At 48.3% G+C, this 26,965-nt stretch overlaps 1 protein-coding gene across 1 annotated transcript in view; it reads left to right on the top strand.

Annotated features, from left to right (window-relative positions):
• The first annotated feature begins 268 nt into the window (after nt 1-268).
• Nucleotides 269-26,965, top strand: part of LOC132782038 (CREB-binding protein) — a 39,690-nt gene continuing 12,993 nt past the window's right edge. Inside the window, exons 1-22 of the mRNA XM_067473252.1 lie at nt 269-870; nt 5,490-6,184; nt 8,459-8,638; nt 9,152-9,398; nt 10,703-10,816; nt 10,959-11,204; nt 12,150-12,249; nt 12,491-12,640; nt 12,915-13,032; nt 13,306-13,501; nt 15,149-15,205; nt 15,426-15,520; nt 16,577-16,756; nt 16,900-17,328; nt 17,858-18,040; nt 18,144-18,354; nt 18,688-18,806; nt 19,887-20,126; nt 21,585-21,673; nt 23,773-23,853; nt 26,031-26,087; nt 26,307-26,384. Of these exons, the coding sequence (XP_067329353.1) occupies nt 786-870; nt 5,490-6,184; nt 8,459-8,638; nt 9,152-9,398; nt 10,703-10,816; nt 10,959-11,204; nt 12,150-12,249; nt 12,491-12,640; nt 12,915-13,032; nt 13,306-13,501; nt 15,149-15,205; nt 15,426-15,520; nt 16,577-16,756; nt 16,900-17,328; nt 17,858-18,040; nt 18,144-18,354; nt 18,688-18,806; nt 19,887-20,126; nt 21,585-21,673; nt 23,773-23,853; nt 26,031-26,087; nt 26,307-26,384 (3,950 nt within the window). The 5' untranslated portion in view covers nt 269-785. The remainder of the gene's footprint in view (nt 871-5,489; nt 6,185-8,458; nt 8,639-9,151; nt 9,399-10,702; nt 10,817-10,958; nt 11,205-12,149; nt 12,250-12,490; nt 12,641-12,914; nt 13,033-13,305; nt 13,502-15,148; nt 15,206-15,425; nt 15,521-16,576; nt 16,757-16,899; nt 17,329-17,857; nt 18,041-18,143; nt 18,355-18,687; nt 18,807-19,886; nt 20,127-21,584; nt 21,674-23,772; nt 23,854-26,030; nt 26,088-26,306; nt 26,385-26,965) is intronic.

Below are 26,965 nucleotides of genomic sequence, written 5' to 3'. Positions count from 1 at the left end.
TCCCTTTCTCTTTTCCCCCCTTCGTTTCCTTTCCCTCCCTCCTCCCCTTCCACTTTCGGTGTTCCCTCCCTCCCTTCCTTCCCCTTCCCATTTCTTTTCTTCTTCTTTTTCCTCCTCTCTCCTTTCCTCCCTTTTCCTTCCCCTGCTGAGGGAGTGCAGGGAGCAGACCCAGAAGGCTGCCATCTTGGCCGCGTCCCCGGCGTGCGTGCGCTGCGTGAACGCGATGACGCCACCGCGCCGTGCTGGCCCCGCCCCCGGCCCCGCCCCTCCGCCGCTGGAAAAGAGAAGAGAGAAAAAAAACTTTTTTTTTTAATTGAGGAATCAACAGCCGCCATCTTGTCGCGGAGGAGCCGGACCGAGAGCGCCGCCGCCGCCGAGGCCGAGGCTGAGGCTGAGGGCCGGGCCTTGCTTCCCGAGGAGCGCAGAGGAGAGGGCCGGCGCCTCCCGGGGAGGAAGGCAGGCCGCGAGAGAGAGAGAGAGGGCCCGAGCCCGCTCCCCATTGGGCCCAGCCGGCCAGGCCCAGAGCCTGAGAGAGAGCCAGAGAGAGAGAGGGCAGGCCGGGAAGGAGACGAAGGAGAAGGCGGCGATGAGGGAGGAGCGGCTGCTGCTGCTGGTGCGGCGGCGGCGGAGGCGGCGCTGGTCCCGGGGCCCTTCCTCGCGGCCCTGAGCGGCGCCCGACCTGCTCCTTCCTCCCTTCCTTCCTTCTCCTTCTCCGGCGTTGGCGGCGCCACGGCGGGCCCCGGGAGGCGGCGGCGGAGGAGGCGGCGGCGGAGGAGGAGGAGGCCATGGCGGAGAACTTGCTGGACGGGCCGCCCAACGCCAAGCGGGCCAAGCTCAACTCGCCGGGCTTCCCGGGCCCGGACCCCAGCGGTGAGACAGAGAGAGAGAGACCCCCGCGGGGAAAGGGACCCTCCGAGGCCCCACTCCCTGGCAGCCTTCCTTCCCTCCTTCCCTCTCAGGGATTGAGGCTGAGATTGAAGCCTAAGAGGCATCGGCCTAGGTGCACACTGTCTGTCAGGCGGAGGGTTGCCTTACCTGTCATGCTCTCTGCCTTTAGACCAGGCATGAGCAAACTTCAGCCCTCCAGGTGTTTTGGACTTCAACTCCCACCATTCCTAACAGCCTCAGGCCCCTTCCTTTTCCCCCTCAGCCGCTTAAGGGCCTGAGGCTGTTAGGAATGGTGGGAGTTGAAGTCCAAAACACCTGGAGGGCCCAAGTTTGACCATGCATGATTTAGACCTGCAGTGGCCTGGCCTGCATTTTTGGCCAACCCTGTCCAGCCATACTTTGCGTCACTCAGAGACTTAGCTTCTCAATTTGGGGGTCGGGACCCCTAGTGTGGTTGCCAAAGACCATCAGAAAACACATATTTTTTGTTGGTCGCGGGAATGGTTCTGTGTTGGAAGTTTGGCCCAAATCTATCGTTGATGGGGTTCCAAATGCTCCTTGATTGTAGTTGAATGATAAATCCCAGTAACTACAACTCCCAAATGTCAGAGTTCCACCAGCGTTCATATTTGAGCATATTGAGTATTCGTGCCAAGTTTGGTCCAGATCCATCATTGAGTCCACAGTGCTCTCTGGATGAGGTAAACTGCAACTCCCAAATGTCAAGTAGGTGAATGATAAACCCCAGCAGCTACAACTTCCAAATTCAAGGTCTTATTTCCCTGAAGCCCCACCAGTGTTCACATTTGAGCATATTGAGTATTCATGCCAAGTTTGGTCCAGATCTATCATTGTTTGAGTCCACAGTGCTCTCTGGATGTAGGTAAACTACAACTTCCCAATGTCAAGGTCTTATTTCTTCCAAATTCTGGTTTCTCTTAAGATCGTATAAATCTTTCGCCTTTTACCTCCCAAATGTCAAGGTCTTATTTCCCCCAAGCTCCGGGGTTCAGGATGCTCCTTGATAGTAGGTGAACGATAAACCCCAGCAACTGCACCTCCCAAATGTCAAAGTCTTATTTCCCCCAAGCTCCACCAGCATTCATATTTGAGCATATTGAGTATTCGTGCCAAGTTTGGTCCAGATCCATCATTGAGTCCACAGTGCTCTCTGGATGTAGGCAAACTACAACTCCCAAATGTCACGGTCTTATTTCCTCAAAGTTCCAAGGTTCAGAATGCTCCTTGATTGTAGGTGAACGATAAATCCCAGTAACTACAACTCCCAAATGTCAAGGTCTTATTTTCTCCAAGCTCCGGGGTTCAAAATGCTCCTGGATTGTTGTTGAACGATAAATCCCAGCAACTACAACTCCCAAATGCCAGGGTCTTATTTCCCCCAAGCTCCATGGTTCAGAATGCTCTTTCGTTGTAGGTGAACTATAAATCCCAGCAGCTTCACCTCCCAAATGTCAGGGTCTTATTTCCCCCAAGCTCCACCAGTGTTCATATTTGAGCATATTGAGTATACATGCCAAGTTTGGTCCAGATCCATCATTGAGTCCACAGTGCTCTCTGGATGTAGGTAAACTGCAACTCCCAAATGTCAAGTAGGTGAATGATAAACCCCAGCAGCTACAACTCCCAAATGTCAGGGTCTTATTTCCCCCAAGCTCCAGGGTTCAGGATGCGTCTTGATTGTAGGTGAACGATAAACCCCAGCAGCTACAACTTCCAAATGTCAGGGTCTTATTTCCCCCAAGCTCCACCAGTGTTCATATTTGAGCATATTGAGTATTCATGCCAAGTTTGGTCCAGATCCTTCATTGAGTCTACAGTGCTCTCTGGATGTAGGTAAACTACAACGTCCCAATGTCAAGGTCTTATTTCTTCCAAATTCCGGGGTTCAGAATGCTCCTTGATTGTAGGTGAATGATAAATCCCAGAAGCTACACCTCCCAATTGTCAGAGTCTTATTTCCCCCAAGCTCTGGGGTTCAAAATGCTCCTTGATTGTAGTTGAACGATAAATCCCCGCAACTACAACTCCCAAATGTCAGAGTCTTATTTCCCCCAAGCTCCACCAATGTTCATGTTTGAGCATATTGAGTATTCGTACCAAGTTTGGTCCAGATCCTTCATTGAATCCACAGTACTCTCTGGATCTAGGTAAACTACAACTTCCCAATGTCAAGGTTTTATTTCCTTGAAGTTCCAGTGTTCACAATGCTCCTTGATTGTAGGTGAACAATAAATCCCAGAAGCTACATCTGCCAAATGTTAAGGTCTTATTTCCCCCAAGCTCCGGGGTTCAGAATGCTCCTTGATTGTAGTTGAACGATAAATCCCAGCATCTACAACTCCCAAATGTCAGAGTCTTATTTTCCCCAAGCTCCACCAGTGTTTGTATTTGAGCATATTGAGTATTCGTGCCAAGTTTGGTCCAGATCCATCATTGAGTCCACAGTGCTCTCTGGATGTGGGTAAACTACAACTCCCAAATATCAAGGTCTTATTTCCTTTAAGTTCAGGGTTCAGAATGCTCCTTGATTGTAGGTGAATGATAAACCCCAGCAGGTACATCTCCCAAATGTCAGGGTCTTATTTCCCCCAAGCTCCGGGGTTCAGAATGCTCCTTGATTGTATGTGAACGATAAATCCCAGTAGCTACACCTCCCAAATGTCAAGGTCTTATTTTCCCCAAGTTCCACCAGTGTTCACATTTGGGCATATTGAGTACTTGTGCCAGGTTTGGTCCAGATCCATCATTGTTTGAGTCCACAGTGCTCTCTGGATGTAGGTGAACTACAGCTTCCAAATGTCATGGTCTTACTTTCCCCAAGCTCCACCAGTGTTCACATTTGGGCATATTGATTATCCGTGCCAAGTTGGGTCCAGATCCATTATTGTTTGAGTCCACTGTGCTCTCTTTATGTAGGTGAACTACAACTCCAAAACTCAAAGTCAGTGCCCACCAACCCCTTCCGGTCTTGCCTATGGGTCATGGGAGTTCTGTGTACCTAGTGTGGTTCAATTCTATTGTTGATGGAGTTCAGAATGCTCTTTGATTGTAGGTGAACTATAAATCCCGGCAACGACAACTCCCAAATTTCAAGGTTTTATTTCCCTCAAGCTCCACTAGTGTTCATATTTGGGCATATTGATTATCTGTGCCAAGTTGGGTCCAGATCCATTATTGTTTGAGTCCACAGTGCTCTCTGGATGTAGGTGAACTAGAACTCCAAAATGCAAGGTCAATGCCAATGTACTCTTCCAGGATTGTCTGTGGGTCATGGGAGTTCTGTGTACCTAGTGTGGTTCAATTCCATTGTTGGTGGAGTTCAGAATGCTCTTTGATTGTAGGTGAACTATAAATCCCAGCAACTACAACTCCCAAATGACAAAATCACTCCCCCCCCCCCAACCCTACCAGTATTCAGATTTGGGCATATCGGGAATTTGTGCCAAATGTGGTCCAGTGAATGAAAATGCATCCTGCATATCAGATACTGACATTACGATTCATAACAGTAGCAAAATTACAGTTATGAAGTAGCAAAGGAAATTATTTTATGGATGGGAGTCATCACAATATGAGGAACTGTATTAAGGGGTCGCGACATTATGAAGGTTCAGAAACTCTGTTCTACGGCTTGCACTTCTACCAGCCCTTCCTTCCCAATGGACAAGCAGTGTTTTCTGGGAAACCAGAGGATGTTCTGCAGGCTGCAGTTCCGCCTGCTCTGCTTCTGGAGGCTTGTCTTTCAGCTGAGAGGTTAAACCAGGCATGGGCCAACTTTAGCCCACCCTCCAGGTAGCCACACACAATGGACAGATTGAATTATTAAAAAAAATGATATTCATGTATAATTCAGTATAAATAAATAGCATTGTTGATATGATATGATGATGATGTTCTAGAAGAAAAGGATGTCATGACTATTGGAATAAATGTAGATTTTTGTACGTATATGCTTGTAGATCAGGCTTGGGCCCTCCAGGTGTTTTGGACTCCGACTCCCACAATTCCTAACAGCCTGGGGCTGTTAGGAATTATGGGAGTCGGAGTCCAAAACACCTGGAGGGAGGGCCCAAGTGTGCCCATGCCTGGGCTAAAAGGTTTCCAGAAAGGAAAGATGAGCCAGCCGCAGTTTGCTTTTGGAAGTTGGGTGAGCCCTGCCATCATAGAAGGAAAGAGAAGACCATCCGCTTCCCAGATGCTTGGCAAGCAGCCGGCCTTCTCTTTCCCTCAGCAATCGCAAGGCCCTCCTTGCCTTGAAGGAGGACCCCTGAGCAGCTAGGACCATGGTTAAAAGAATCTGTGCCCAATGAGTTAGACCAGGACGGAGAAACACACTCACCAGGCTGAGAACAAGTCACAGAGGTTCAATATGATTTGCCCAAAAAGCATTTTGCTTCAAAAGGTACAAAGATGAATTCACAGAAAAATACAAGACATCTTATACAGTTCTGACAGCTATTCAGACTTCCCGCTGCCTTCCCTGATTGACTAAAGATGCATGCTAGGATCTGTGGTGTGACAAAGGAAGAGTGGGACTATTTGCGTGTCTTTAATTGCTCCTCTGTCTGTCGTTCTTGCAGATTTTGGATCCTTTTTTAACTTGGAGAACGACCTCCCTGACGAGCTGATCTCGAACGGAGACCTGAGCCTTTTGAGCAATAGCAGCGGAAGTCTGGTCCCGGATGCGGCCTCCAAACACAAGCAGCTGTCTGAGCTGCTGAGGGGCGGCGTGAGTGCAGTGGGGGGCCCGGTCCCGCAAGGGGTCGGGGTCCCATCCCAGGGGCAGCCCAACACTGGACTCGGTGGCGGAAGCAGCCTGGGAGCCATGGGCAAGAGCCCGCTGGGACCCGGGGAGGCTGCCACAGGGGGGCCCTTGGCCAAGCCTCCCTCTGCAGCCCCACCCCAGAAGCAGCAGCAGCAGGCCGGCATGGTGGCCGGCAGCCCCGCTTCCTCCTCCCCCGCCCAGGCCTCTGCAGGCGGAGGGATGCACCTGAACACAAGCTTTGGCCAGGCTCTCCCAGGACTCCTCAACAGCAACAGCTCTGGCCACAGCCTCCTGGGACCGGCCCAGCAAGGACAAGGACAAGGGCAGGTGATGAATGGGTCCCTGGGGGCGGCCGGAAGAGGAGGACGTGGCGGCGCTGGCATGCAGTACTCAGCCGCCGGGATGCAAGGCGGCGCAGGCAACGTCCTGGCGGAGGCCTTAGCACAGGTGTCGCCCCAAATGGCAGCCCACGCGGGCCTCAACGCCTCCCAGGCCGCATCCATGGCGAAAGTAGGTGGCATCTGGCGAAAAGGGAGGGGAGGGGGGCCCTTTTGGTGGTCTCTGAGGGAGATTTCCTAGGCATGTTTTAATATAAATGTTATTATCAATGTTTAAATTTTTAGGTTTTATGTCTAAATGTTCTTTTATGCTTATGTTTTAATTTGGTTAGGTTAATTTATAGTTGTATGTTATTGTCTCGCCATTATCTTTTGGTTTTCACATTTATGTACGGCATTGAATTTTGCCTTTAAAATGTTGGAAATTGCTTTGAGTTCCCTTATGGGGAGAAAAGCAGTATATAAATGTAGATAATAATAATAATAATAATAATAATAATAATAGTAATAGTAATATGCTTAGGTAAAGGTTTCCCCTGACATTAAGTCTAGTTGTGTCCAACTCTGAGGGTTGGTGCTCATCTCCATTTCTAAGTCGAAGAGCCGGCATTGCCTGTAGATGCCTCCTAGGTCATGTGGCCAGCATGACTGCATGGAGCGCTGTTACCTTCTTATTGATCTATTCACATTTGCATGTTTTTGAACTGCTAAGTAGGCAGAACCTGGGTCTAACAGCAGAAGCTCACCCCGCTCCCCGGGTTTGAACTGCCAACCTTTCGGTCAGCAAGTTCAGCAGCTCAGTGGTTTAACCCGTTGAACCACCGGGGGAGGGGGGTTGGCTCCTATTTGGGAAATGGACCCCCATAGAACTCTGCCAGGGTTCTGTGTCAAGAAGCATATGTGCCTGGATCAGGGAAGGATGCCACTCTCAAGCAGAGCATAACATTGAGGTTGGAGGGGGGGGGGGGTCTTGCCTGGGACCTTGATAGGATACCTCTAAAAGCTGATAAAGGTAGCCCACCTGCTTTTCCTTACGTGTTGTATGTAGAGACTAACTGTCTGCGTCCTTGTTGGGCTCTTCTTGGGCGAGGAGGGGATTTCGGCCCCAGAAGGTCTGGTCGGGATTCCATTATCTCCAAAAGAGAACGGTTTTGTGCCCCCTCTATAGGGCAGAGGGGGGGGGCTCTTTGTGTGAGCGTGGGATATCAGTAAAGCATCAAAATATGTGCAGGTGCTGGGTTTTGTGGCTCTAGAAAAATAGGTAATAGCGGCATGTACAGCTTTATACAGCAGAATGTGTTTAAAACAAAGACCTGGAGCAAGAGCAGCCGGACTTCTGTGTGTGAATGCCAGAGGGTGCTCTTGGAGGGTTGGGGGTGAGCTGGTGTTTTTTGTCAAAAAATGGTTGTCATTAAGCTTTTGCCGAAATGAGCTTTGAGACAGGGGCTAGTGTTATTGTCTTGGTGGTCATTCCTGGGCCTTGGCTGCCAATGCGTCCAGTAGCAATGTTTTCCTTCTGAAACTTGAAAGAACTGCTGGGGAGCTTAGCGTAGCGCATTGACTTTGTGGAACCTTATGCTGTAGGACAGGTGTGTGTTCTTTTTGTGGGCCTCATTCATTGCTGGAGGACTGTCCCTGTGTGCAAGTGGCCGTACCTTGCCAAGGCGGCCCAGTGGCAACATTCAGTCTTTTCCTATTGGAAGTGGCTGGCTCCCAGTAGCCGGAGCTATCGGTGACCCCTTTCTCCAAATACATGTTGAAGGACCCATAGATTCCTATAAAGAAACATATTGATCAAACCTGTGAATAATCAAATCCTACAAATGTGGCAAGCCAGATGCAATTAATGAACAATGTGTCAGAGTATTTCTTGAGCACAAAGACAGTTTCTAGAGATATTTTGAAGTTCTCTCTAAGGTAAAGGTTTTACCTGACATTAAGTCTAGTCGAGTCTGGCTCTGCGGGGTGGTGCTCATCTCTATTTCTAAGCCAAAGAGCCGAAGTTGTCTGTGGACACCTCTAAGGTTATGTGGCCAGCATGACTGTGTAGAGCGCCGTTACCTTCCCGCCAGAGCAGTATCTCTTGATCTATTCTCATTTGCATGTTTTGAAACTGCTAGGTTTGCAGGAGCTAGGGCTAACAGCAGGAGCTCATCCCATTTCCTGGATTCAAACTGCTGACCTTTTGGTCAGCAAGTTCAGCAGCTCAGCAGTTTAACCTGCTATGCCAACCAACCCTACAAAGACGGGCCCTTCTCTCATTTTCTCTCCTCCCACTATGTTTTGCTGCCCTGTCCCCCCAGTTGTACTAATGTCCCTCCTAGCTCTTGATTACATGGAAGGCAGTCTGTGGGTTTGAGAGGGCCGTTCTGATTTTCCTACTGTCCAGAACAGTGTTTCGGTCAAGTGCAAGGCATTCACGGCAGCCCCCTCCCTTTGCTTCCAGATGGGGATGGCCAGCAACCCAGGACCCTTTGGCCAGGCGTTCGGTCAGACGGCCGGCGGGCAGCAGTTGGGAGGAGCCGGAGTCAGTCCTTCTTTACCGAACAAGCCTGGCCTGGCCAGCAGCCTCTCCCCCTTCCCTCCCGACATCAAGAGCGTATCTGTGACCAGTGTGCCAAATATGGTGAGTGCCCTCCAGCCAGGCCAGCCCTTCCCCTCAGTGCTTCTTCCACCAAGTAAATGATGATGATGGTAATGATGATAACTTAATTTTTGTACCCCACATCTATCTCCCTGAAGGGACTCGGGGCAGCTTACATATGGATCAAAGTGCCTAAAACAACACATAAAATAAACACACAGTACAATACAAAAATAAAACCATATATAAAACATATGTATATAAAACAGCAATTTAGACTCAGAACAATACCCAATAACCTATGATGAAAAATGTAATAAAACATGGCCAACTGTAAACAGGAACAAGGGAGTGGGGTAGTTCAGGTTGTAGCTAAGGAACAAGGGCATGGGATTAAAGTGCAGTGCTGTGTAAACTCTTAGGTTCTCTATTGGAAATGGAAAAGGGTGCCTTTGTGAGAGAGTTGGGTTGCTTTCCTTTCCCTCGCCTTGGAAGCGATGTCCAGGCCTAATGCCTGATGAGATTCAGAGACACCTTGCCTCTCTCCCTCCTCAGATGCCGGGCCAAGTGCAGCAGCAGGTGGGCCTTGTCCCGACGCAGGCGATGGCCGCCGGGCCCACCGCCGACCCGGAGAAACGCAAGCTGATCCAGCAGCAGTTGGTCCTGCTGCTCCATGCTCACAAGTGCCAGCGGCGGGAGCAGGCCAATGGGGAAGTTCGGGCCTGCGCCCTGCCCCACTGCCGGACCATGAAGAACGTCCTCAACCACATGACCCACTGCCAGGCAGGGAAGGCCTGCCAAGGTAAGCCCTTTGCCTGCTGGACTGGAGGGGATGGAACCCTCCTGGAAGAGGGAAAGTGAGCCCCTTGTTTGCAATGAAGGAAGTTCCGTCCGTCCCCCTTTTTTTTAAGCAGGTGGACCCTGGGGTTTTCTTTTCTGCAGAATATCACTTTGGAGGAGGAAGTGCATTTTTCCTCTACAGCTGCAGAAAAGGCAAAGGCTTGAGGGAAACTGCTGTGATGAGAGCCTGCTCTTGGAGTTGGCTCAACAGGAGAACCTCAAGGTGTGGGGTTCATGATTACGACTGGCCATTGGCCCCTGAGAGCCTGGGGAGTGGCGTTTGGCCTGCCTCTGTTGCTCAGTGAGCCCTTCTCCCTGGGCCTTTTGATGGCAGGTGGTGTATTGGAGAGAAATCGTTGGGTGTCCTGATGCGAAGGAATGCCTATCCCAGCCCTTGGGGGCAATCGTCTGTTGACTAGGCCCAATCTTTAGGCCAGGGTCTTGTCTGCCCCAGAGGCTCAGGGAACTGTCTCCAATCATCTGCAATGGTAGCTTGGGGGTAGAGTCCCAGGAGAAAAGCCTTGGGGGTTCCAGCTCCAGGACGTGGCATCTTAGGCCCACAGTAGATGAAAGGTGGCCCGAAAGCCTTGAGGGCATCTTTGTCAAGGTCTCTCTCAAGCCCTGAAATGTCGCCAGTCTTTGGGGGCCCTGAAGCTCTTCTGGCCTCTCTGGGAGCCCTGACAGAATAGGGGGGAATACCTCTGCCATATGGCAGGCCTTGGGAGACCCCCAGTTCACCCTAGTTTCTGACAGCCCCCTCCCATAAAAGAGAGAGAGAGGGGTGCAGCCAGTGGGGGCCTCTGGTGGATTTTGGCGCTTTGGAGTTGTTTTCTTTTTGGCTGCCTCTTGGGTGGTAGAGTTTGCTGCTTCTGCTTCAGAGGCTTCCTCCATGTGCTCAGCTCCTGCTCCTGGGTTCCCCTTGGCTCAGATGAAAGCCCGGCCCGTGTGCTGTCCAGCTTCTACAGAAAGAGGGGCCCTAAGGGTAGCATTTTCTTTCAATTTCCTTTCACGGTGCAGATGCCTTGGAGTTTTAAGTCATGTTTTAAAAGTGTGCTTTCCAAATTACTGATACATTTGTGAGGTACCTTTTGAAACGCCAGGATAAGTTCAGGTACCCTTCACGGTCCACTTGCTTGACACCTTCCCTGCAATGCCATGAGTGAAACCAGCACTGCTCCACACTCTGTGGCTGTGGGATTGGAGCAGGGCATTGGGCCCATTGGCACCTGGAGGGCTAAGGCCATGTCTCCTCCTCTTCCTCCCCAGTGGCGCATTGTGCATCGTCCCGTCAGATCATCTCCCACTGGAAGAACTGCACGCGACACGACTGCCCTGTCTGCCTCCCGCTGAAAAACGCCAGTGACAAGAGGAACCAGCAGCGTAAGTGACTGCACGGTAGAGGGAACGGCAGGGCCCCTCAGTGACAGCGTGCTTCTACCCTGAAAAAGATGGCGCACGCAGGGTGCTGCTTCCTGCCCGGTTCCCTCGTCTAACCCACCTGGTCTGCCTCTCTCCCTGGCAGCGCTCCTGGGGTCTCCGGTGGCAGGGATGCAGAACTCAGTGGCCTCCGGCACAGGACAGACAGCAACAGCACCCCTCAGCAACCCCAACCCCATTGACCCCAGCTCCATGCAGCGCGCCTATGCAGCCCTGGGCCTTCCCTATGGCAACCAGCCTCAGGTCCCCCTGCAGCCGCAGGTCCAAGGCCAGCAGCCTGCCTCCCAGCCCCAGGCTCCCCATCCACAGATGAGGACCATGAATGTGTTGGGTAAGTAAGTGGGGCTGAAGTTCTCCCCCTGTGTGTGAGTGAGTTACTTCGGTCTGGGTCTCTTGGAGGAAACTGGTTCAGTTGGGAGGGCTCAAGGAGAAGTCTGCGAAGCATACACTCATAGGCACCCGTCATGGCAGGCTCCACTTCAAAACCTCCGGAGAGAATTAATTGTTACAGAAGTGGCGCACTGATGTTGTTCAAGGGCAGATTCTCTTATAACTCTTATAATTTGCACAATTTGTCGATTGAGTTGCAGTAATTACCACTAAAATTGTTAGGTTTCTAATTAAGGAAAGGAAATCTGAATACAGTTACGTTTATGATGAACCCCATGGAGTAGTTATAGGGGAATCAAATGCAGTAAATAAGAAGCGGAAAGGGAAAATTTCCAAAACTTTTTATACAGTAAAGCTTATATGAAACACACACATACATATGTATTTATGTATGCATATTGAATGAAACTCTTAGGGGTTGGTTTAACTTCTGCCTTGCTAGTAAAATTGAATAGCCATGTTGCGAAAGGATGCATGTCTGAAAAGCGTGTCACCAGAATGAAAAGTGTGGAAACCTCGGTATCAAAGGCATATCCAAAGAGTCATTCTGGTTCAGATCTCCCGTTTTAGTCAGCGCTTGTGGGTGTTCCTAGCTCCTGTCTTTGTTCAGATCTATGAGTGGCATTTACACAGATGTCTAATGTTTAAATACGTTGTTTAATGTTGTTTAAAATTGTTGTTTATTTGCTTTTTGTTGTTGTTGTTTGGGCATGGAATAATGCCAATTATGTAAGCCACCCTGAGTCCCTTTCGGGGTGAGAAGGGCGGGATATAAATGTCGTAAATAAATAAATTGCACAGAAATATACTGATCCAGCATGGCTGTCAACAGAGTGCTTTGACCGCTTTCCCCTTTGCCCTAATGAGGACCGCTCTTCTCCCAAAGGAGCCAGTCCTATGAACCTTCCTTCAGCGGGGATCACGGAGCAGGCACCCGGCATGATCCCTGAGGCGGCGCTTCCGGCTTCCCTGGGGGCAGCAGCAAAGTAAGGCGTGCTTCAAACATCCTCGGATATTTGCGCTGATATTCCCAACAACAGCAGAAGTCCCTAATCATGTATTCGGTGGTGATTCCTTCACATGATTCCCCTTTTCCTTGCTTTCTGTTTACTTTTCTGCAGCTGTTTTTCATTGCCTCTGCTCATTGCCCCCCTTTCCCACCCACCCGTTGCTTAAGCACTGTCCTGTAACAGTGAAAGCAGGGACTTACTTGGGACTTTCCTTTAGCCCCCTGATGAGTGATGGCACAAATTCGGGGAGTGCTGGGACCCTCAGCGGAACGATGCCCACCGCAGCCCCTGCTTCTGGCTCCGGGGCGAGGAAAACCTGGCATGAACACGTCACGCAGGACCTGCGCAACCACTTGGTCCACAAGCTGTGAGTGTGAATTTGGGGGCTGAGATTGGCCTGAGGGGAATGGATGCTGTGGCAGAAGGACAGCCCCCCCCCCCATTCATTCCCTCCACTTCCCATTACCTCTCACTGTCCCTGTCTCCCTCCCTCAGTTATTCTACCGCCTTCCCTGACTCTTAAGTGATATGGAAAGCCACCTTTGGGCTTTAGAGGGCTGGGGTTTTGACACAAAAAACACTGTGTGATGGTGGATTTATGCCAGCCTTTCTAGGGGGCTTCATATCTATTCTGTTTCTAGGGTGCAAGCCATCTTTCCGACTCCCGACCCAGCAGCTCTGAAGGATCGCCGGATGGAGAACCTGGTGGCTTACGCCAGGAAAGTGGAAGGGGATATGTACGAATCGGCAAACAGCCGGGTATGTTCTCTCGCCATGAACTATAGTAGCACAGACATTGTTGTTATTGTTGTTTGCCCATGCCTGGTATAAATTGTATGTCCAGGGGGAGGGGGGGAGGGCGGAAATGGGGTAAAACATGAAAATAAAATAAATTTAAGAGGCAACGAGTTAAAAAAAATGGGCTTGTCTGTTCCACTCAGAGGCCTATATATCTGGATTTCTTGGTCTCGGGCTGAACCCGCTCTTCGGCCAAGGTTCCCTTTGCTCATTTCTCCTGTGCTCTCCTTCCAGGACGAGTATTACCATTTGTTGGCAGAGAAGATTTATAAGATCCAGAAGGAGCTGGAAGAGAAGCGGCGGTCACGTTTGCACAAGCAAGGGATCTTGGGCAACCAGCCGGCCTTACAAACCCCTGGGGCCCAGCCCCCTGGCCTCCCTCAAGTGACGGCGGTAGCCCTGGGACAGACACAGCCCGTCAGGCCCCCCAGTAAGTATTATTATGCTTATCATGTTTGTTTATACCCCGCTTTTCTCTCCGCAAGAAGAGTCGAGTATGGACAACAGTGGTGGGGAAAGGGGCTCCTGGGAATGTTCCGTTGCCCTCTCCTCAGACAGGTTACGTGGGTAAAAGAAGGGGCTACAGTGGAGACAGAGATTCAAAAAGGGGGGAATAAGGACATTGCCTTCACCTGCTCCCACAAATTTATGGTATCAATAGAAACCCCACTCTTTATTCTTTTTGGTTTCCCCTCAATTACACATTTTCTTTCCTACCTCATCCAAGGTTTTATCATTTTACTTCATCCATTTGGCTTGCCCATTCTGTTCGATTTTGTATTATGTTAATTTGTTTTATTTATCCTTTTGTGCTACTGCACGTATTTTATTTTGATGTAATTTTTTGTTGTCTGCATTCTGTATTTTATTTTGTTGTATTGTATCTTTGGGCTTGGCCTCATGTTAGCCATTGGCTGTTGGGGAGATGGTGGCAGGGTATAACTAAAGTTTATTATTATTTTATTTATTGGAGCCCCCGGTGGTGCAGTGGGTTACAGCCCTGTGCCAGCAGAACTGAAGACCGAAAGGTCGCAGGTTCAAATTTGGGAAGAGGCGAATGAGCTCCCTCTATCAGCACCAGCTCCTCATGCGGTGACATGAGAGAAGCCTCCCACAAGGATGATAAAAACGTCAAATCATCCGGGCATCCCCTGGGCAACGTCCTTGCAGATGGCCAATTCTCTCACGCCAGAAGTGACTTGCAGTTTCTCAAGTCGCTCCTGACATGACCAATTTTTATTTATTTATTTACAGTATTTATATTCCGCCCTTCTCACTTTGCAGGGGTCTCAATTCATATATACATGGCAAACATTCAATGATATATATATATAGACAGACACAGAGGCAATTTAACATTCCAGCTTTCCGGGTTCATGAGGGTATGCTCGATTTCGGCCACAGGGGGAGCCGCCACTTCACCTTCCACTTGTGACATCGAGTCCTTGATGGAGTACTCCCTCATTCTTACGCATGCACGCTGCTGGAAGGTTTTGTAATGTCGTAAATTAGTTAAATTAGCCTCCCTGCATAAAGCGGTACCAAAATTTCCTACTTGACAGATGTAACTGTCTTTGAGGCTGCATAGGTCAACGGCAAGCTAGGCTATTAATGGTCGGGAGCTTACTCCGACCTGGGCTGGCTTCAAACTCATGATCTCTCGGTTAGTACTGATTTAATGCAGCTGCCTACTAACTAGCTGTGACACAGCCCGGTTCAAGTAGCTCCACTGGATAGATGCCGCACCATATCCTGAACTATCTTGGAGGACCATGAAATTTAGTAGTCCATTGAGTGGCCAATATATGATGGTGTAAAGAGTTCACTCAGCACCCCCACCTTCATTCCATTTGAATTTGTTAGAACACAAGTCCCATCATCTCAATGCTACTGGTGAAGCGGGGATGATGAGAACTGCGGTCAGTGCCCAAAATTCAGGAGGGTTAGAAGCGCATGGGCCTCACCTTGTCTCTTCTCAGGCAATGCCTTTTCCCAATTGCCAGAACTGTCATTTTTAAGTTGATGTAATGGCTTGTTAGTTAGCTCAGTTAATCTCATCTCTCAAAACCTCCTGCAGATGGCCCTGTGTCCTCCGTGCCAAACGTCCCTGTGAGCCGCATGCAAGTCTCTCAAGGTATTACTTAACAGAGATTCCAGTTTTGGGGTGGGTGGATAGTTCTACCTAGGTTTCTGTTTACTTTGGCTTGATTTTCCTAGTGACTCCAAACCCCTGAGTTTTGCTGTGGCCTGAATTGGGACAAAGGCCTTTCCTCGGTTGAGCTGAGTGCCTCCGGAGAATGGTTCTGGGGACGTGTTTTGCAGGACAGAATCAGTGTTGCCTTCTCTTTCCATAGGGAACGTCCAGATGCCCCCGACCTCAATTGGACCGCGAGCTGCTTCCCCCATGAACCATCCTGTCCAGATGAACAACATGGGCTCCGTTTCAGCGGTTTGTATTTGCTGTTTTCCCACTCTGCTTTGCCTAAAGACTCATACACCAATTGCCTTATAACTCTTTCTAACCTTGCTGCATTTGAATCCGGGAGGAGTGGTTCCCCCTGAAATTCGTCTGGGCCAGAAGCCATGCTCTCTGCCACTTCCACCCCTGATCATTGACCCAGGCGTCTTCTGCTGTGGGCCATGTTGGCACCTGCCCTTTATCTTTGTCACTACTTCAATGCGCTCTATGTGGGGTTACCTTTGAAGACTGTTCTGAAGCTTCAAATAGTCCAACGGATGGCAGCCAAATTGCTCACTGGAGCGGCATAAAGGGCGCACACAACCGTCGGCTCCACTGGCTGCCAGTCTGCTTAGAAGCACTATTTGAAGTGCTGGCTTTAGCTTTAGCTTTTAAAGCCATAAAAGTTCTGGCTCAGTTTACCTGTCTGAACATATCTCCCTCTATCACAGAGATTAAGATTGTCAGGGGAAGCCCTGCTCTTGGTCCCACCCCCTTTGCGGGCACGTTTGGTGGGACAGGGCCTTCTCCGTGATGGCCCCTCAGCTATGGTATTCCCTCCCCAGTGGAATTAGATCTGCCCCATCCCTCCTGACCTTCAAGAAAAAAATGAAAACATGTCTCTGGGATCAGGCTTTTGGCCAGTAATGGGAGTAGTGCAATAGGAGACCAGAAATTAATATAATGATGACTTAACTGGTCCTGGAACATGATTTGGATCATGTGATTTTAATTGATGTTTTATTGCTGTGTTTTCAATGGGTTTGATTTCAACGTTGTTTATTTACCGATGTATTAATATATTGCATTGAATTGTTGCCTTTGTTTGTAAGGCCGCCCTGAGTACCCTTCGGGGTTGAGAAGGGCGGGATATAAATGTGGTAAATAAATAAATCAATAAATAAATATCATGTAGACTATTGGCACCTGAAGACAGGGAGGAGGAGGAGCAGATTTTGGTCTTATGTTCTTGGCTATGAGACATGTTTTACTTCTTGGAACTCAGTGCCCAGACCCTTATGGCGCCTGCCTGCTTCTGTTTCCCAGATGGCCCTGTCTCCCTCCCGGATGCCTCAGTCGCAGAGCATAATGGCAGCGCATGCCAACAGCCTGATGGGTCCGACAGCCCCCCAGACCCAGTTCCTCGGTCAGAGCCAGTTCCCTGCCGCCTCCGGTGGAGCCCTCAGTGTTGCCATGGGGCAGGCCCAGGCAGGAGCCTCCTCGCAGGTAGGCCCACAGGGGTCAGCCAAAGGGTCCAGGCCTGGAGTGGGAGTTGGACCACTGAGGCAAGATACCTGAGGGCAAGGAGGGGGGTAGCCTGCGCTGCAGGTGCAGTACAGGCTTTAGGGCTAACCGCATCGCCTCCGCAGGGCCAGGCTCCAGCCGCCTCCCTACCGGCCTCCGTCAGCATCCTGGGGCCATCGAGCAACCAGCTTGCCTGTCCCTCCATCACGCAGCCGCCACCCCTCCACCAGCCTGCGGCCCCTCTGCCCACAACTGCGGTTTCCATGCCTTCCTCGGTCCAGGGAATGATCCCTCCACCCTCAGCACCACCGGCGCCTGCCCTACCGCTGCCCCCTTTGGGACAAGGCCCCTCGCCTGCACCCCCCTCAGCCCCCAACACCACCACCACCACCACCACCATGCAGTTGCAGAGCATGCCTTCGGGGCAGGCCCAGGCAGCGCCTCAGCCCCGGACCCCTGGGCAGCCCCCCTCTGTGCCAACGCCGCAGCCGCCGCCATCATCACAACCGCCGCCAGCCCAGGCTCCGGCGCCGTCTCAGGCACCCTCCACTCCAGTGAGTATGCCAGAATGTTTCCGCGTGGCATTTCCTGTGTGGCCCTTGAGGAGGGGGGAACAGTGGGGGTTGCCTCACTGCACAGACAGACATCCGCTCACCTCTAACCGTGGTTGGCATAGAGATATCTGCCCCCACCCAAACACACAAATCCTGTCTTTGAGCCAAGATCATGGGGCTCCCATTGGAGTGACTGCAGGGGATGGTAATCCTTAATGGATCAGTCCTTCTAAACACCTTCTACTTTTGTAAAGCCATGTAAGTGTTCAGGTCCCTCTACTCTGCGCTGGCCATTCCCCATGTGCTCACACTCACTGAGAGAAGAAGCCATAGCATTTCCTTAAAGGAGAGTAGGCTCCCAAAGAGGGTGTGTATTGTGGGCTGCATTGTGTAAATGCTCTAGTACAGCTGTTCATGAAAGCAGCCTTCTGCTGAGGAGGGAAAGGCACTGGGGCTGCTGGGTGCATGGATGGGAGCAGGGGCTGCCCCTTCTCCTCTCATGTGTGCCCCTCCCCTCCCTCTTTGCCAGCTCTCTCAGGCCGCAGCGGGGAGCGTCGACAGCCGGGTGCCCAGCCCAGGTTCTGCTGCCGGTGCGGACCTCGGAGCCCAGCCGTTTGGGCACGAGGCGCCGGTGCCGGAGGGGAAGTCCGAAGTGAGGGCCGAAAAAGCCAAGTCAGAGTGTGGCGAAGCCCCAGTGGAGCCAAAACTTGAGGTATGGGTGGGACCTGGGGCTCTTTCCCTCACTGATTGGGAATCTGATCAGCGTGGCTTGTGGCGGAGAGGTGACCATGGCCTGGCCTTGTCCTCCTTTCCAGCCAGAGGAGGAGGAGGCGGCAGCAGTAGTGAGGCCCACGCAAACCAAAGAGGAACCTGGTGCAGAGGAGGGCAAACAGGAGCCCATGGAGGTGGAAGGCAGGAAGCCAGAGGTGAAGGAGGAGGAGGACAGTGGAGGGAGCGGAGGAGGCAGCAGCAGCAGCAGTGGCTCTACCTCTCAGTCCACGTCTCCCTCTCAGCCGCGGAAAAAGAGTGAGTCTCTTGTGCTGCCCATGATTGGTTGGGGGGGGGGGGCGCCCCTGCCTTCTCTGCCAGAGACAGGAAACATGGCGGGGGTCACGAGTCTCCTGGCCACGACCTTTTAGGGAACTGCAGTATGGCCCATTGGAAAGGTCTCTTCCCCCTGAGTGACTTCTGCCCTCCCGCGACCTCACGAGGGCCCTTCCCCTCCCTCTTTGTCAGCTTGCAGCATTGAACTCCATCAACCAGCAATAGGTGGATGGAGATGTACTAGTTCCTTAGTTCAGGTGGAGGTGGAACTGACCAGCATCATTTTGCATTGACTGTTTTCAAACGTTTCCACAGTCTTTAAGCCTGAAGAGCTGCGACAGGCGCTCATGCCCACTTTGGAGGCCCTCTACCGCCAGGACCCAGAGTCTCTGCCTTTCCGGCAGCCGGTGGATCCTCAGCTGCTGGGCATTCCGGTACGTAGGGATTGGAAGGAGGAAGCAGGGAGATCAGTGTTGGGTATGTGGGCCCTCCTCATAAATGCACAGCAGAGTAACTTAGCAGCAGTGTGAACCAGTACCAGTAGCCAAAAGTGATAAAAAGAACAAAAACACACAGACCAATACTATTTCATAGGAAGCTTATAGCAAAATAATATGGTTGCACTATTTACAAGATCAAGGTTTGCACAACATAAATAAAGTTCTTTATACTTCCTTCCTTGCTTTCATGCTAGGCTTCGTTCTCATGCAGAAAAACAGCTTCGTTCTCACAGACCCTCCTGTCACACCAAAGTTACACAGGAGCTTCACACAGTAGTTTTTTTACACATCAGCCTTCACACACAATGGCCTTCGATCTGGGGCTTCTCTCACATCAGGTCTACTAACACTGAGGCCTTTCTCTCACTGAAGCCTTCTTACACTGAGGCCTTTCTCCCACTGAGGCAAACTAACACTGAGGCCTTCTCATACTGCGGTCTTTCTCCCACAAAGACCTCTCACAGACTGAGGCTACTAAGCTACAGGCACACCTGCTTATATTGTACTGCTTTTATTTATTTTGGGAATTTTTATCCTATCCTTCTCACTTCTGAAGAGGGACTCGGGACGGCTTACAGTAGGCAGGCATTAGATGCCAAAAAGCAATACATTAAAACACACAGTTACAATTAACACAATTAATACAATTAGCTTTTGCTGACTCATTGTATTCATTTAACCTTTTCAGTGCTTGACTCACATTTTTGTAATTAAAAATACCTAGTTAATATTTAATATTTCTGACAGTCAACCTTCATGGAGACCCTGGGGGTCCCTGCCTGGGGGAGAGGCAGACCAGGCTGGTTAGATGAGAGAACCACCCCGTTCTGCTCCGGGGAGGGGTGGGGGATTGGAAGCCGGTTTGATGTTGGCTCAGCATTGACTCCTGACAGTGGAGCTGCCCTTCCTCCCCCTCCTCTTCTCCTCTTCCTGCTGCTGCCTTTGGGGTCCTCTCAGAAAAACTGGGTCCTCACCGAAGCCGACCTCTCCCTCTCCCCCTACCTTTCTCTGAAGGACTATTTTGATATTGTGAAGAGCCCCATGGACCTGTCCACCATCAAGCGCAAGCTGGACACAGGGCAGTACCAGGAGCCCTGGCAGTACGTGGAGGACGTCTGGCTGATGTTCAACAATGCCTGGCTCTACAACCGCAAGACCTCCAGGGTCTACAAGTTTTGCACGAAGCTGGCAGAGGTCTTCGAGCAGGAGATTGACCCCGTCATGCAGTCCCTGGGATACTGCTGTGGACGCAAGGTGTGCCTCCCTCCCTCCCTCCCCCCGGTTGGCAATGCAAATGGGAGCTTTCTCAGAAAGTGCAGACCTGGCGCTGGGTACTCCTTTGTTCCGGCCTCTCTTTCTGTCCCTGAAACTCTTGGGCATGGGTCACATACAGTGGAGAGGAACGTTTCTATTATTATCATAGCACAGGAGGAATGTTTCTGTTTTGGATTTAAAGGCCTGATTCAAACCATGGGCTGTGTTTTTGGGAAATAATTTTGTGTAAACCCTTAAAAATATGCATTTCATGTCACAAAAGGCACTTAATGGAGAGATATCTCCAAACCCATTGGTCCAGCACAAAAAGGATCTCTTCTATGTTGCATCCATTAAAAAAAAAAGAATGTCTCTTTTACTGCCATGTTTTTCAAGAGGTCTATTGAGGTGTATTTATTTATGTACGACATTTATATCCTGCTCTTCTCACCCCAAAGGGGACTCAGAGCATCTTACAAGTTATATGTATGTACAATATATTATTAGCATAGCGCAATATTATACTGCAATGTTATTAGTAATATGAAATATAATATATAATTATTATGTTATATTGCAATATTATGATCAATATTAGATGTACATACAATATATTATATTATTGGCATAGCACAAGCATTGCATAATATTAGTATTATATATTACTATATTACTATATTATACTGTACATCTATACTGTAAAATTATTAGTAATATGACATGTAATATATAATATATAATTATTATATTATTATATTGTATTTCAACATTATGATCAATGTTTTATGCACATACAATATATTATATTATTACCATAGCAAAATATTACTATTCTATATTACTATATTGTACTGTACCTCTATACTGCAATATTATTAGTCATATGACATGTAATATATAATATATAATTATTATGATATTGTATTACAACATTATGATCAATGTTATACGCACATACAATATATTATATTATTAGCATAGAACAATACTAGTATTATATATTACTATACTATACCACTATACTGCAATACTATTAATAATATGTAATATATAATATACAATTATATATTACATATAAAATTACATGTAGAGCAGCAGGGTCAAACCTGCGGCCCTTTTCCAGGTGGTTGAGCTTCCAGCCTCCAGAAGCCCCTGCTTCCAGCTTGTGCAAAGGCTAGGAATGCTGGAAGCTGGAGTCCAAAACACTGGTACATAGGTACTCAGTGAAGTGTGTTTAGTTTCCAAATGCTGAGTCACAGCTGCCTCAGTCTCTTGGACAGTTTGGATTTGAGGGCTCCCATGTTTGGTGTGAGGATGCCTCCATCAGTAGAGTGTCCACAAAGATCTAAAGTGGTAAAACACCAGGAGATAGATAGAGGAACAGTGTGTGTGAAAAGGGCTTGTGGCCGAGGAGACCCATCTCCCTTTGTTCCTCTCTCTCTGTCTTCTCTTTTGCAGTATGAGTTCTCTCCCCAGACCTTGTGCTGCTATGGGAAGCAGCTCTGCACTATTCCCCGCGATGCAGCCTACTACAGCTACCAGAACCGGTAAGCCCTTCTTCTCTCCGTCTCTCACTTCACCGGAAGCCAGGACCAGCGGGGCATGTGCTACTACCATATTGACTTGAGTCTCTAATGCGCACCTCAATTTTCAAAACCCTGAAACCAAAAAAAAAAAAAAAAAAAGCATTTCCTGCCAAATATAATGCACAGCAACAAAAGGTTCACTCCTTGTAATTCGGCCAAAAGTGTTGCTGCCTGCTTAGAATTCCTTCTTTAAAACACCAAAACTTTCAGCAATTGCAAGGAAAACCTTGGGGTGCATCTATGCTGCAGAATGAATCTGCTTTAACTGCCTCAGTTCAATGTTATGGAGTCATGGGAGCTGTAGTTTTGCAAGGTCTTGAGCCTTCCCTGGTGCCTCAACAAGTCTCAGGATGGCATAGCATTGAGCCGTGGTCATTAAATGAAAGATGCCGTCCTTCAAATAGGAGCTCCGCTTCCCCTGAAGCAGCTTCCCCTTTTGGTTCAGTTCTAAGGTGATGGTGTGACGTGAATCTAATGCTCAGCCTCATTTTGGCAAGGTCACTTAGCTCCTAAAAGGTAAGCATTCAATTTGGGTCAGTAGGGCACGTGGAATCTGTGTGGCACATTTGCAAAGTGGCCCTCTTCTCATGGGGCGCTTGGGGAGATGGACAAATTCAAGCCATCTGGACTATCTCAGCGGGCAGGACCGCATCTCTGTGTGTCTCCCCTTTCCTTCTTCTTGTTCCTGTTGTTGCTTTCTTCTTCCTTTTTGCAGCCTCTTCTGGGCAGCTTCCTTTGTGTTGCCGTTCATGCTTTCCTTTCCTAGGCATTGCGCCAGGGCTGCCTTGTTGGGGAGGGTGGCATTTTTCTCCCAGGTCAAAAGAAACCGGGGTCCTGGGAACATGGCTTTTGTGTAGTTTTTGTGCCTCACCAAACTACACATCCCGGATTCCATTGTATTGAGCAATCACGGTTCAAGCAGTTTCAAACTCCATAATCAATCAGTGTAGATGCACACAAATTAAACATTTCCCCCACCTGCTGAAATTACATCCCCCCCCCCTTTTATAAGCCCATGGAATATATGCAATCAGGACTGGAATGGTTCCTGAACTATGATCTCAGATTGTGTGGGGTTTTTTAAAAAATAATAGTTTGTAATGTTTAGATGTCTTTAATTTTATGTTTTTGAGGTATATGTTTATTCTATTTATGTCCGTTTATGTGGCATTTAATTGTTGCCTATTGTAAAGCCGCTCTGAGTCCCCTTCGGGATGAGAAGGGCAGGGTATAAATACAATTAATAATAATAATAATAATAATAATACATTTTAATCAGTTTTCAAGGCTTTAATGCTGTTAATATATCATTCTATTTGAATGTTTGTGTATTTTCAGGGTTTTTAAAATTTATTTAGTCGTGTCAGGAGTGACTTGAGAAACTGCAAGTCGCTTCTGGTGTGAGAGAATTGGCCATCTGCAAGGACGTTGCCCAGGGGACCCCTGGATGTTTTGATGTTTTATCATCCTTGTGGGGAGGCTTCTCTCATGTCCCTGCATGAGGAGCTGGAGCTGATAGAGGGAGCTCATTCGCGCTCTCCTCAGATTCGAACCTGTGACCTGTTGGTCTTCAGTCCTGCTGGCACACGGGTTTAACCCACTGCGCCACTGGGGGATTTTAAATAGTTATTATTTTGGATTACTGTAATCTGCTTAGAGAGGCAAAAATGGGGTATGAATAATAATAGTAGTAGTAATAGTAATAATAATACTAAAATTGTGTAACAGGCTCCTAGTCAGTTGCAAAGCCTCCTTGGATTGAATAATGGTGGCTATGGCAAGATAGCCTTTGGCTGCCTTTCTGGGCCCAGTTCGTCACTGGGCAGACTGGAGGCTCTCCTTTTCCCCTTGTCGTTTGCTTGTCTTTCTGCTCTGTCTTGTCTTGCTGTCTGTGTCTTACGACTGCTTCTGTCTGTCTGTGCTGTCTGTCTGCTCCCCTCCCCTCTGTCCACCAACTGACCAACGCTGCTTCCCTCCGGCCACGCTGACTGCTTCCTTTGCTTGGCCGGCCATGTCTTGTGACGGACCAGTTCACCCCAATATGGCCTTCTTGCTGACAGGTACCACTTCTGCGAGAGATGCTTCACTGAAATCCAGGGGGAGAACGTTACCCTGGGCGATGACCCGGCTCAGCCCCAGACGTAAGTTACCCCTCATTAAAGGAAGAAACAAGCAAACAAACCAAAGGCAGCATTATGGGGCCCAGGCTGAACCCAGCAGGAGGGAAGGGGTGCTCTGCTTCCTTTGCCAGCCTTGCCCTCATTGGGGTCAAAGGCCTGCAAAGCAGATGCCCTCTGCGTTTCAGGGAGAGGCTCTTTGAAGTCGTGCTCTGGAGATCCCACACAACGGGACCTGAAGGGACAGCCCTTGGGGGTCTCCTCCGACCCTGGGATTCGGTTAGAACGGGCTCCAACCTGAGCCTCCCCACTGCCCCAGCCCCTCTCTTGGAATGGGCTGGAAAGTTAGAATATCATTGGATTGCTGTGAGTTTTCTTGGCTGTATGGCCATGTTACAGAAGCATTCTCTCCTGATGTTTCGCCCACATCTATGGCAGGCATCCTCAGGTTGTGAGATCTGTTGGAAACTAAACAAAGGAGGTTTCTATATCTGTGGAAGGTCCAGGGTGGGAGGAAGAACTCTTGTCTTGTGAATGTTGTAATTAATCACCTTGCTTACCGTTGCAAAGCCTTGCAGCTTCGAGGTCTGGCTGATTCACACCTGGGGGAATCCTTTGTTGGGAGGTGTTAGCTGGCCCTGATTGATTCTTGTCTGGAATTCCCTTGTTTTTATTTTTGTTCTTTATTTACTGTCCTGATTTCAGAGGTTTTTTTTAATACTGGTAGCCAGATTTTGTTCATTTTCATGATTTCCTCCTTTCTGTTGAAGTTGTCTACATTCTTGTGGATTTCAATGGCTTCTCTGTGTCCAAATAATATGTGTTTTCAAATAATATGCTGTTGTGAAATGGATTGAAGAAGGGAAAGCTAATGATCAGATAAAGGAGAAAATGGACAGATTCCTAGACTGGCTGCACTTAAAATGCTTTGTAAAGTTGGAGGGGGGGGGAGGTAAAAAGAGGGCAAAATGTAATGGTTTATGGATGTATATAAAGTAAATTTATTTCTATGTATTAGATGGATATCATTGCAATAAAAAAACATTAAAAATGAAATAATATGCTGTGTCCAGGTTGGTTCATCAGATGCTCCGCTATAGCTGACGTCTCTGGTTTGATTAGTCTGCAATGCCTTTTGTGTTCTTTGATTCGTATCTGGGCATTGCTGCTGTGTTTGGCGATCCCTATGTAGACTTGTCCACAGTTGCATGGTACAGAATATGGTCGACTCCTGCAGAGGTCTTGTCCTTTGCTGAACGTAGCATTGGTTGCATTTTCTTAGCAGGTCTATAGATAGTTTGTATGTTGTGTTTCTTCATCAGCTAGAATGTTATTGTAATTATATTTATATGGGAAGTCCCCACATTACGAAAAGAGATAGGTTCTGTAAGCTTGTTCTTTAATTTGTATGTAAGTCAGAACAGGTACATTTTTGAAGTGCAGCTCCAGCCAAAAATGTATGTGAAAAGCATAGGAAAGGGTGAACACTCCTATGATGTTTCCTTTGCTGCCTGTGCCCCTGTTCAGAAGATTTCACCTCACTTTCTGTCCTATGATAATTGAATTTTGAAAAAAATTGGCTTGTTGTGAAAAGAAGGATTGGAGATAAAGCTTTAGTGGAGACACCTTTTCCCACAATAATGACTCTTCCGGGAATTGATTTTCCTTCTGAGGGGGAGATTTCTCTCATTTCCTGTTGGCTCAGCCTCATTCTTACCTAGGAGTCATTTGTAACTTGGGGACTGTGTACTGTATCCTATTTTAATTTTTAGACTTCTTGACACAGGGATGCAATTGGTTTTTTCTCATTTTTATATCCATATTTTTCCTGCCTTTGCTTTGTTTTCCATTTGTATGATATCATGTTTTCTGCTAGCCACTTGTAGTTCCAATAATAGGAGAAAAAGAAAGGCAGATAAAATAATAATAATAATAATAATTACAACAGTCCTAAACACTTGGGAACTGTTTGACTTCTGATTTTGTGATACGAAATCCAGCATATATGTCATTTATTGTGTCATACTGTGTTTTTGTGTCAGATTAATAATAATAATAATAATAATAATAATAATAATAATAAATGTATTACCTGCCTTTCATTGTGGTATAGCTGTTTTGTAGGAACCCCTTCTCCGCTCTGGGGCTGTAACCGAAGCGGAGCTGCAATTAACCCGTTCCCTGTCTTTCTCTGTTTACAGAACGATATCAAAAGATCAGTTTGAGAAGAAGAAGAATGACACGCTGGACCCAGAGCCGTAAGTGTTCACTGGTCAGCAACCAAAAACGATTCACAAGAAATGTTTTGGGCCTTTTGTGACAGAGCAGCACTAAAACAAAAAGCAGGTCCTAATCAAATAGCAATATTTTAGAATTCCAGCGTTTTACAATACTCCATACTGCTGAAAATGGTTTAATTTTTATTATTCCTTGTTCTCTTATATATATATTTGCTTTTTTCTTATTTTCTTTTTTAGTTTTGTGGATTGCAAGGAATGTGGACGGAAGATGCACCAGATATGTGTCTTACACTACGATATTATTTGGCCTTCAGGGTAAGTGGCTTTGAAGGCAGATAGCTTTGCTTTGGAGAGCGCTTCACTTGAGCTTCTACCCAGAAGGCCCTGAATTGGGTCTTTATCTGTGAGGATTGTTGTCTCAAGAAGAGAACATAGTGCAAAGATATCTGTTATTAGTATCATCATTATTAGTACTGCTGCTGCTACTATTAGCTTAGGTACCCAACTATGCTTGGGTTACATCTTCTGTAACGCTACATACTAGAAAAGTCATTGGGTTCTCCCCCCCCCCCCCCCCCAGATTTTATGAATGGTCCCATTAAAAAACGCATAAGGATATGGGGGTAGACTAAAACTCCCATCATCCAGGGTCCATTTTCCCCAGACCCAGCCACTATGCAGAGTTGGTCGTCATAGTTCTGTGGTGCTAGATTTGGTCCAGATCAATCGTCAGGAGGAGTCACAGGGCTCTCCGGAAATGGGTGCCATCTTGGAAATCGCACACAAACATATTTTCACTTTTATTAGAGATATAGATAGACATAGATATAGATAGATATAAAGTAGCCTAGGAGCCCCTGATGGTGCAGTGAGTTAAACCACTGAGCTGCTGAACT

The sequence above is a fragment of the Anolis sagrei genome, chromosome X (assembly GCF_037176765.1).
Source record: "Anolis sagrei isolate rAnoSag1 chromosome X, rAnoSag1.mat, whole genome shotgun sequence".
NCBI classification, from domain to species: domain Eukaryota; kingdom Metazoa; phylum Chordata; class Lepidosauria; order Squamata; family Dactyloidae; genus Anolis; species Anolis sagrei.
This window is presented reverse-complemented; position numbering and strand designations above follow the sequence as displayed.